The sequence below is a fragment of the Coffea eugenioides genome, chromosome 3 (genome assembly GCF_003713205.1).
Source record: "Coffea eugenioides isolate CCC68of chromosome 3, Ceug_1.0, whole genome shotgun sequence".
Taxonomy (NCBI): domain Eukaryota; kingdom Viridiplantae; phylum Streptophyta; class Magnoliopsida; order Gentianales; family Rubiaceae; genus Coffea; species Coffea eugenioides.
Window position 1 is genome coordinate 8,518,557 of NC_040037.1, and position 11,836 is coordinate 8,530,392.

Below are 11,836 nucleotides of genomic sequence, written 5' to 3' on the forward strand. Positions count from 1 at the left end.
TTATAAAGAGTTGTATAAGTAAAATTGTTCAAAATAGTAAGACAATGTATAATGAATTGCACTCTTGAAATATAGCCTATTGTCGTACTATCCAAATAAAAAAAAATGTAAGATTTTTCAAAGTTATATTCTACCTCGCTATGGGGATTAAATGCATTAATAAGTATTGAATTAATTTTTCGTGCACTAAAAGTGTTATATATAAGTGGATTTAGATAATGTGTTAAACTTGACATTCAAATTGATCAGGTTATAAATACACTATCAATATGTAAGATTGATTAACACTTAAATGTCGTTTTAGCTTTAATTGTCTTTATACATGGCCTTGCGTGACAAACAAGTGGCAATAATTATTATCGAAATAGTTCAAAACAGTTGTAAACAGTTGTACAAGTAAAATTCTTTAAATAGTAAGACAATGTATAAATAATTGCATTTTTGAAATGTAATGTATTATAGTACTATCCAACTAAAAAATGTAAGACTTTTCAAACTTACATTCTAGCTCGTTATGGGGATTAAATACATTAATAATTATTAAATTAATTTTTTATGCACTGAAAGTGTTATATATAAATGAATTTAGATAATATGTTAAACTTGACATTCAAATTCAAATCAAGTGATTAGTTGTCATGCATTCGTGCCGGATTATAAGTATACTGTCAATATGTAAGATTGATTAAAAACTTAGGCCTTGTTTGGATTGCTTGTTTCCGTCGGAAAATATTGTCGTTTTTCGTGATCACATTTCCCTATCACCTTTTTCCCTCACATATATCAAATCGCTACAGTAATTTTTCCATGAAAAATGACGAAAAATGCAATCCAAACACAACCTTAAATGTTGGCTCTTGATTTTATGTCTCACAGTATCGTACAATTTCAGCCTGGCAATGTACGCTCTCTTTCCTTAAAGCAAAAAGATATCATCCGTATAATCTAAAAGATTTTCAGTGTTAATGAAATATGATGTAACAGCGATCGAGACAGTAATTATAATAACCATTTTCGTCTTTGACACGCGATAGATTTAGTCATCCTCGGGAAAGGGCTCTCTGACCCTTTCATCAGTTTGTGAAGGTTTTTGGTCTGGCAAAGCTTTTGACCTGTCTTTGTATCAAAGTGGAAATCTTTCTGAAAATGATAACTGGAAACTGGAAAGCGATTGGAATCAATACCCAAAGTTTTATTCCTTTTCTTTTTTGTTTTCAACTTTTTCTTTGCAGAGTTTGGTTTCTTAACTGTCTTGAATAACCATGAATAATTTTCATGAGAAGTCGTTCAAGAACCCTCTGTTCGGGCTGTGTTACTTGTGCTGTATAGACTGAAGTGCATTTTAATTTTGCTAAGAAGAAAGTATATATTAAAAAGTAAAAGATTTGTCTTTTTCACAGCGTAATAGAAAATATACTATGCGAGTAAAAGGCTTTGGAATTGGAACTTGGAAGGTATGCCATGCAATTTTTCAAAAATATTTTTTTGTTTGGATTGCAATTTTTTGTAGAAAATGTACCGTAGCGATTTGATATATGTGAGAGGTAAAAAGATAACTGAAAAATATGTTGACGAAAAATGTAGAAATTTTTTGAAGAAATTTCCAAACAGGTCATAAGCAATAAGGATAACATTTTAATATTTTGTTAGTGTATAATTTTTTTTACACGAGCAGATTTAGATTATATCACATAACATGAATTCAAATTTGAAATTCAAATCATGCACATGTGGCATACATCCAAAACTATGAATACAAAAAAAATACTATATATTGTCTAAGTGTTTTTTTTTTTCTATAGCAGATTAGAAATTCTTTTTTTTTTTTTTGACTTTTGCCTGGCTCCTTTGCCCCTATTTTTGTGAGGCTAAGTTTGCCTTAGTCCAAGTGTTTTTTTCTTTTTTTTTTTTGTTCAAAAATTTCGACAAAAAGGACAAAATCAAACCATGAAAAATCAAAAGGCACATACATCTTATGTTGGGAATGAAGATTGAAGCTAATTACATCGACGAATAATAAGTAATAACAACACCGTGGATAGACATATTTGGTTGTAGGCACCCCTAGATCTAAATACTTGGATCGATTTACATATAATTGTATGTATTGACATATAGTTAGAAACCAACATAACTAAATCAAGATTAAGTATTACAAACAGCTAATCTTATAAAATTCAATTAGCTGTTGAAAAAGTAACTGATATTACTATTACCAAAATGTGCCTTCCATTTCTTATTTAGGGATGAAAAATTTAACACACTTGACTTAGTTAATAAATTCACATTAGAAAGTGAAAAACACTTTAAAATCTAGTCAGCTCGCAACTCTTATAAGAATTTTTTTTTAATTAAAGGAATTATTTCATCAAACAGATAAACATTTTAACCCCTGTTCATTAAGTGAATCTCTCACTACATACCTCATACGGGTTAATTGGAAATATATCATAAACTTTCTTCAAGTTGTAAAGTACCTCTTGAGCTATCAATTCCACCACGAAACACACTCAAATTATCAATTTTTGGTGATATACTCCAATTTACTCACCGCCGGGTAATTTAATCAATAAAAAGTTTACCCCTAGACTTATTTAAGAGGCCCAAATATCCTTCTTTCTTTATAACTGGCTTACATATGCAGATCGAGGATTTCCTTCTTATATGTACGAAAGAAAGAGAGAAGGAAAGAGTAAGAGAGATCCATATATGATATGTTACTTGTAGAGAAAGAAGACATTTTGACTGTTGAACTAAATTCAAGGACAATTAGAACTTTGGGAATATGCCAATTTCCATCACTAAACTTTGAGTTATGGACACATTTTGTTCTCAAACTTTCTGATATAATACATTTAGTATCTAAACTATAAATTTTTGACTAATTGTATCCTCAAATGAGAAATTAATTAATTTGAATAGAAATTGGACGCCTAATGAGCATGAGTTCGTTAAGTAAAAAGTCTTACACAACTTAAAATCAACAAAATAGAATGATTATCTTCACTCTCTCAACTCCAATACCTTTCTTCCCACCTTTAATTTCCGTTCAAATTGATTCATTTCCCATTTGAGGATGAAATTGATAAAAAAAATTGATAATTCAAATACTAAATGTGTTATACCAGAAAGTTTGAAGATGGAATATGTCCATGGCTCAAAATTTAGAGATGAAAACTGGTATTTTCCCTTATAACTTTTTACTCATTGAATTCTTTTGACCGGGAGTTGATTGGAGCATTTTGTAAAAAGTTGATAATTCAAGAATGTGTAAGACTGAAATTAATAATCAGGGGGCACCATGCAGCCTGAAGAAAGTTTAATAATGTGCAAGACTCAAAGCGCTTTTGAAATCTATTGAAAAGCAAAACATCCTGAAAAAACACAGTCAAAATAAAAGCTAAAGCAATTAGTAAAAGCACTCTTGAAATCTATTAAAAAAGCAGAGTATCCTGACAAATATAGCCAAGAAAATTCATGTGATAATGCCACAAACAAATAGAAATCCATGATGAAAAGAACTAAGCTTTCGCCTAACTTTCATGAAGAAACTTGGCATGCTGCTCCAAATTTTCAGCAAAAATTCAAGCTTTTTGATATCGGAAGACAAGCAAAGGTAATCAAAACCAAGGTAAACTCATAACGAGACAAGAAAAAAGCTAGAGAATAAGTCTAAAAGAACTTTTGACTTGAAGATGAAATATTCAGAAATGGTCTTAATTTAAATAAATCTGTTGGATGAACCCTGAACCAGTCTCCTGTTTACAACTCAAAATGCAAATTTTCCAGAACAATGTCCTGGTTTCTTTCATGATCTAAGCAGGCCACATCTTTTGGATATCCTTAACATCACCTCCTCCGTCCACATGCACCATAGCTTCAATAATATCTCCATCTCGCATGCCAAGCTACACATAGTTAGCAAAAATCAAAGCCAGTTTGTAACTGCAACAAGATTTTTAAAATCGAAAACGCAAACAATTTCCAGCTAAAGAACTTCATGATGAAAATGCATATCCTATCTGTTATTCCATATTACCATAGTTACTAAATCTATGTTCAGAGCCATTACCTCCTCTGGGGTGCTTCTCACAAGAACTCTGCGTCCAAGGTGCAAGAAGTTCACAGTACTGTAATCGAATTTTTTGTAGTCACAGTACTTCATCAAAAGGGTCTTCAATGGTTTGTTTCGTTTGACTTTGAAAAGCATCATCTTACCATCCTATATTGCAATAGAAAAGCAGTCTCAGAGGTCATGGAGAAAAGACAGAATGCATAAGAACAACGATTTTCTCATCCATTCTCTCCTAAATATTCTTGCAAAACTAATACTAGTAACCTTTATACCACTGCAGATGTAAACTTTCAAGGAAAATTCAATAATAACTAAAAAGAATGTTTGATTACTCAAAAAAATGACGATTGCATAAAGGAAGAATTTTGGACCCCAAAAAAAAAAAAAAAATTGCAGTCTCAAGAATTGAAATAGTATGGAGAAAAAACAAGGATAAACAAATTCGAACTAGTAATGTTAAAACGTTTAAGATTTCATGTGAACTTTTTTTTTAAGTCGGAGGTCTTGAATTCAGGATCTTCTACTTATAATTTTTTCCCACCTTACCACCCAACCAATTCCCCACCCCACCCTCTCCCCCAAATTTTCATGTGGTCGGTGTCAATGGAATGGAGATATTGTGAAATTGTCAAGGTTTATATCATAATTGCGAAGCATTTCTGATCTATTGCAAGTTTCCAACAATAGTAATTAGTTATTTTGTCGAGTGCTGATCAGAAAGTATGTCATACAACTACATGTATACGGATCATGACTGGATGTTCGTAATCAAGAACTTGAATCTGTTTATTACACTACTTGGTTGGATCTTCGATTATTTTGCATGAAAGCTACTATATTCGTACAAATTTTCTGAACTCAGAGACAAAGTTCCAATTTAATTTTCAATTACTTTCTATTCATAATATAAACTTGCACACACTGTGTTGTGCAATGCTAGTAGTTAGTCAACAAGTCTTAATCACTAAACATTTTGATAATGCCAACAGTTATCATATTAGCAAATTGAATAATATTGTTTTCAAGATTAAGTCTCTCTTGATTACTTTAATTTTGAAAGGAACCCTTTAGTTCCTTGGTGTTCCATGTGCTCAAGATCATTGTGTTCTGCTTGAGAATCCTCTGATTTTCCCCTTAGTTTCAATTTATCACAAGATAATGGGCTTCACTTCACACTCTGGTCTAATCACTTATCAAAGATGATAAGAGTATGATGTTCGGTATGTTGTATGTAAAAGATAGCAAAAAATAGACCATTGGTAGTGCTATCTTGTAAGATCACATACAGCAGCTAATGTGAAATATTTGATAAATGAGACAAGTAACAAGCATATACTTCCTACTAATCATGAACATTTTTGAGTTACCAGTAATGATCATATGAGGAAGGAAGAGAAACCTCCCTCCCCCAACCCCACCAACAAAAAAAAAAAAAGAAGAAGAAGAAGAAATAGAAGCAACTTGCACCAATCGCAGAAAATATTCTTTTTGCAGTATATTAGTGGGCACAATGCTAAAAGTTTGCAATTGAGAGGGAATGAAGCTAAAAATAAAATAGCATAGGTGACCTATTAAAAAGTTTTCAGGTATTATCCTCAGCGGTGGATAATTAGGGGAACCTTCCATGGATTAAGTTAAAACGAAATTACATCATTGACATGGACACATTTGTCCAATGGAAAACCGAATATCCATGTAAACTGTACAGTACCAAATAGCTCAATTCTTTCTTAAATCTTAGGATTCTTTGTCAAGATTTTACAACTACTCCAGAAAATATTTGTATAAACCAAAGTTAATCACCTGAAAACAATATTTTCTTTTTCCAATAACGACATTAACCCTTTCAAAATGCAAAATTTTCAAGCAAATAAAAGCAACCACCAGCCATTATTGTCACAAATTTTGACACAGCGATGCATTATAGATCAGTACTAGGCCAAAAAAAAAACCTAAAGAAAGAAATATTGCATTAACCCCAAAAAAAAATCCCTCCCACAACCCATCCCTGCAATCTTGCCCCAGAGTTAGAAAAAGTAATTGAACCATAGCTAACAAATTGATGGAAACCAACCTGGCCAAGCATCCTAAGGAGGACCCTCTCATCGCATGGCTCATAACTCATTTCCAGTGGCCTCTTCCTGCCGCTGCAACGTCTTGCCATTTTCAGCTAGCAGAATTCCAGTTGCTCCTGAACAAACAAAAATAGCAGAGCAATAAAAAGAGTATCTAATACTGATGGGAGAGAGTATTTTAATATTACCTGCGAGTATAAAGTACCAACTGCAAAAGTTTTAAGCATGGCAAGATAGGTCTGGTTGTCTTAAGATATGTAAAGCCTGTAGTCCGAACTGAGGCCAAGTAATTATAGTTCCTCTGTTCATGATCAATAGTGACACTGACACGGTTGTATAGCAGTAGTCTCTAGTACCATAAGAAAAAAGAGGAATTGGAAAAGCAATTAATTTATTATGTTTTCAACTTACCTTATTTGGATAGTGATTTTTTTTACAAAAATTATTCTAATTGTACCATAAATATGTTTGTTTTATTTTTTAAATTTTATCTCATGTGAATCATATCACGTGATGAAAGGAAGGTGAATAGATTTAAATACATTTTTTAATTAATTTTTTTATTTTACCCATATTACATCATAATAAGTGTGCAAGTAATATTTCAAAGAAAAATTTCAAACAATTTTTAATCAAGGATACAACTTGGATAAATTAGCATGATGAAAGAATGTCAAAATTATAAATAAACTAAAGTGTCCAATGACATGATTCAATTTTTACTATATATAATACTGGAAAACACATAAAGTAAATTTAATTTAGTAGAAATTATATTTTTTCCATTTAAACAAACACGTCTAAAATGCATATCATATGTTGGCAAGGTGGTAGAAATCACAAAAAAAAAAGAGATAAAACTAATAAAAAATAAAAAAGTTTATAAAACTAGCTAGGGTTTTCATTGAAACTTGGTTCAGCTAGGGTTGTGATGGAATCACATAATGCAGTCTTATATATTTTATCCTTGATGAATATAAAAGATTTATTTTTTCCCCGCCTTATTCTAGTATTAACTCAGACAGTGATCTTGTTGATTTTTGATTAAATTGATCGAATCAGTTAGACCGTTCAAAATTTAACAACACTTCTTGCTACCTTTTTTCTTTTTATCATCTATTCCTCTATATCACTTATCTTTTCTCTGAGGCCATCGCCCTTGCTCAATTTGGTCTAGATGGGAAAGGAGTAAATGGGAGAAGGATAAGAAAGGAAGGGGTCGCAAGTTCGTGGTAGAGGTAGATAAGGGGGTCGCAAGTTCATGGAAAAAGGAAGGGATGAGGGGTGGAAAGATGGAACAAGAGGAGATTGGCAGGTGGTGGGGAGGGGAGAGAGTAGGAGAAGAGGGAATGAAGATAGAGCGGAGTGGGAAGAAGAGAAGAGAGGAGATTGTAGGGTTTGGCGGCGGAATGAAGAAGTTTTACCACCATAATGCAAAAGCACCCTAAAAAATATTTTTAAAACACTTTTAAATATCAAAAAATGCCATAAAATAACTACAGTAATCTAGAGCAAATTTAGACAAAACAATCCAAAAAAAAAACTTCATCCATACATTTATGTGTGTGAATCATTAATTTTTATTCAACCATATGCAATCAAAATTACTCATTCAAATCTACCAATAAAGAGATAGAAAACTAGAGGAGTTATAGACTAACTTGGTGTTGGAGGCGACGTTGCCGGTGGTGGAACCACTGGTGCAAAGAGGGGGTTGTGAGGTAGGATGAGCGGCGATTCTAAGTTTCTCGATACAGAGTTCATGATAAGAAAACATATTTATATTTAAATTGAAGTTTTTTTTTATTTTTTTATATTTAAATTCACCGCATGTTCTCAAAATGTGGTCCTTTCGGGCGATTATTATTATTATTATTTAGAACATTATCTTTAAGCAGGAATGTGACCACGTCAAACTTAAAATTTTTATTTTTTACATGAAAAAAGGAGGTTATATGGGTTGAAATATGATCCATTTAATGATCTCATTTTTGGAATGCTATCCTTATTGTTGCTAGATAGTCCAAAGATTCTTCCCTTTTGGCCAATGCTCTTTTTTTTTTTTTTTTTTTTTTTTTGTTATGATTGAAGAAATTCGCCATCCTGAATTTAAACCTATAAATTTTACAAGTTAATAGGAATAAGTACCTTCCAAATTTTTGAGGTCGAAAACGGGAATAAATAACATGGAATCACAGTGCAGGTTGAAAAAATATTAATCGTGTAGCCATGAAATTAATTGCTACAAATTATAGTATTTACTCACTAGTTTTGGTACCTTAGTGTGGACTAACTATTTTCGAATTTCTTCATACTCCTAGTTGGGAAAAGCTTGTTAGTCCAAGACCAACTATTTAGCAATTCTAGTAGTTGGTCTTGGACTAATGAAAAATGCTCCACATAAAATAATGGAACTAATTAATTTTACATTACATACAATCAAAATAAGATTGTGGGACTTTATTTGTCCAATTAAAGTATTTTTATTAGTCCAAAATCAACTATCAACTCATCAATTGATTGATTATAATTAGTTTAGACCGGATAAAGTTTCTCCTTGTATTTTCACGAGACCCGTTAAAACTGTCATTTCAATGCCAGCTTAAGAGGATCTCAGAATCTAATTTCCTGCAAGGATTCCCAAAAGGTGCTAAAATCATTTGGACAAGTAAATGTACCAAAACCATCCAACCTGATTTCATCTATTATCCCGCTGTGAAAGAATCTATTGATGGGAGATATTATTTGATATTTATCCTTAAATGCACGTAGCTGAAAAAGGAAAGTAATAATGTCAACAAATGTTTTTATAACTAGGGATAATTTCAGAAACCTCCCTTGAGGTTTCTAACAATTTCATTGAGCTCCCCTGAAATTTGAAAAATTATACATGCTTCCCTTGCCATTTAAAATGACAATACTACCCTTAAATATTTTAATGAAATTCCCTTGTTTGGTATGCTTATACTTAAAATGACTTTAAACTTATTTTTTCATCCTTTTTCCTTCTTATTCCTTTTTATTTTAATTTTTTGGCAATAAAATTGTAGTACGAGGGTTGTTGGTCGAGGGTTTAAATTAAAGCCATTTCCCAATATTAGACTTGCAAATATTATCGTTATCGACCAAAAAAAAAAAGGTTGGATGCTCGATTTTCTTTCTTTGTATTCAAATACTGAAAGAAAGTAAGCCATGGATTATTAGTCAAATAAAATCAAATTTAATTTGTTCCAGAATTGGATTGAGTAAGCCATGGATTATTAGTCAAATAAAATCAAATTTAATTTGTTCCAGAATTGGATTGAGTCTTTTTTGGAAACTTTAGTTAGGAGTAGGGGCTAAGATAATTCTTAATATATTTTTCAAAAATGATTGTAAGAGCATAAGTGCACAACTATGGATTAACTCATCTACAGAGTACTACTTATAGTCTTTTTCATGTTAAAGTCAGAAATCCTCTATCAACTAGTGATTCATTGAGTAAGAATTGACAATAAAATTATTAAAGTAAAAAAATGAAAAAGTTAAGGTATATATAAGATGCATGTAAACACAAATTCCAATTATCGATTTTTTCTTCTTCCTCTCGGGTAGAAAGGAGCATCATAATATGAAGAAAGATGATACACCAAAATTTGGTAAATTGAGTAACAAAACACAACAAAGATTTCCATTTAGTCCAAAACTCCAAATACAAAGACAAGTTAAAGGAAAATCTTTTTTTAGCCCCAATAAAAATTAATGGAGAATCTTTAGTCATAAAGTTGATGGTTTGCTGGTGGCAAGGAAATATGTCTGTGGATGATTTGGCAAATGTGGGCTTGAAGTCTGCTTTGGATTTTTTTTTTCTACGAATCAAGCTTCCCCAATTGTTCCAAAGAGAAAAACCAGCCGAGGTGTAATTGGCCCATGGTTAATATCTAGCCATGAGCCCATGGTCTCCATTCTATTGGAAACAAAAAAGTACGTAACTCAGTTTATTTTCCTATTGAAGACATTAGTTAGGATACTAGTTAGGTAATAGTGGAATTCTTGGTTCGACCTTCAAACATTCTTATTCTCTTTCCATTTTCTTTTTGTAAAGTTTGACGTTTTTATGTTAAATAAAAAAAAAAATTCACCATGTAATCTTATAAGACATTCTAATATTTGATACAAAACAAGTTTCATGCATAACAAAATGAGTAAAAGACATTTTGTTAGTTCACATTCAACTAACCAAAATGGTAAGACATTTGGGTTTTCAGTTGTGCACTGAATTAGGGACGAAACCAGAAATCTTTTTTTGAGGAGGCGAAATACATATGCATATAAACTTTCGAATCAACAAAAGGTTTTTTGAAAATTTTTTGGGGAAGGGGTGAGGCAAATAGGTTTAATACATAAGAGTTTTTCAAAATTTTTAAAATTTTAAGAGGAGAAAAATATGAATATTTGGAAGTTTGGGAGGACAAGGCTCCCTTCCTGTCCCCAAGTTTTGTGCTTGAGGTCATGAGTTTCGAGCTAATAAATATGAGGCTTATATATAGCTTACAAATAATTTCGAACTTTGGGTCTAATTCAGACTCAACCTAAGCTCACCTATCACTCCTTAATTTCCTTATCATAATCCCTATAACCATCAAGTAGTAAAACTTATTCAAAGTCTACAACATTAAACCTACACATAAACAAATAAAAGTTCATCAAAAAGCACATATATAAAAAAATTTCCAACAATAATTTATCTAATTCTCTCAAGGTACATGAAAAGTAGTCTCTTTTTTTATGAAAGTTTGAGAATTGATAATAATTACTAATTATGCATTTCATATAAAAATAATACATTCAGTATATAAACAATAGGGTGTGATTGTATATCAAAATATAAATATATTTTATACGTATGTGTGTAGTCATGACCCGGACTTTAATTGGATTGAGTCTATAGAGGCCCAAACTCAACTCACATTTTAATCGGACCTTAATTCTAAGACCAAACTTTGCCTGATCTATTATCTTGGAAGGCTCAACCCCATTAACGGCCCTACATTAACTATCAATATTGAAAGATGAACATCATGAGATCCTATAAATTGACATCCAAAAAGATGTTGACAATGCACAAAAATTAAATATTGGAGCTTCCATATAACTATATTAATTTCTAAGCTCGTAAAGAGTCATTTTATAAGCTGGTACTCCAAAATTTTGTTCTCAGAATATGCCAAAAAGACCTTTCTCATTGGCATATCCTGTCTGGCTTAAGAATAAACAAATACTACCTTGCTATATTTCAAGAGAAAAAAAGTGCTTACATGCTTTCAAATTTTTGGGGATCAAATGTAGTTTTAAAAGGTATAAAACAAGTGAAAAGTACTTACAATATGTAAAATCTTAGAATAACAACAATCTTCTCATCCATTCCATCCTAAGTAAATGTAAAAAAAACACTAACTAAGATCTTGAAGATTGCATGCCTGAAAGTCCTTTATACCAAAAATATAACATTCACGACCGGGCAGAAATATTAGTAGTAACTTATAAGCATTGAGTTTCATGAAAACGAAAATGGTAATAAATGAAAATGAAATTTTAGACATCAAAATTATCTATTCTTTTGTTAGGACTTATCAACAAGGTGAAAGTCAAGCATTTTTTCCACATACCAAGCATATAATATTGGTGAATCTTACTCTATTTGGTA

General features: G+C 31.5%; 1 protein-coding gene across 2 annotated transcripts; it reads right to left on the reverse strand.

Moving 5' to 3' along the window:
• Positions 1 to 3,667: 3,667 nt before the first annotated feature.
• Positions 3,668 to 7,875, reverse strand: LOC113767111 (small ubiquitin-related modifier 2-like). Of its 2 annotated transcripts, none has more exons than XM_027311289.1 (4): positions 7,812 to 7,875; positions 6,150 to 6,266; positions 4,073 to 4,222; positions 3,668 to 3,908 (listed from the first exon to the last, which is right to left on the reverse strand). In XM_027311289.1, exons 2-4 carry the CDS (start codon positions 6,237 to 6,239, stop codon positions 3,816 to 3,818), a joined length of 333 nt encoding a protein of 110 aa, XP_027167090.1. In that variant the 5' UTR covers positions 6,240 to 6,266; positions 7,812 to 7,875; the 3' UTR covers positions 3,668 to 3,815. The 2 variants fall into 2 exon arrangements, with proteins under 2 accessions (XP_027167090.1, XP_027167089.1); XM_027311288.1 differs by lacking the exon at positions 7,812 to 7,875 and adding an exon at positions 6,339 to 6,399.
• Positions 7,876 to 11,836: the final 3,961 nt, after the last annotated feature.

Excerpts from the sequence above, each read along its gene's own strand:
- LOC113767111 (XM_027311289.1), bottom strand. The coding sequence starts at position 6,239 with ATGGCAAGACGTTGCAGCGGCAGGAAGAGGCCACTGGAAATGAGTTAT. Across the intron at positions 4,223-6,149 it reads TCCTTAGGATGCTTGGCCAG|GATGGTAAGATGATGCTTTT; the intron begins GTTGGTTTCCAT and ends ATTGCAATATAG. Across the intron at positions 3,909-4,072 it reads TGAGAAGCACCCCAGAGGAG|CTTGGCATGCGAGATGGAGA; the intron begins GTAATGGCTCTG and ends AACTATGTGTAG.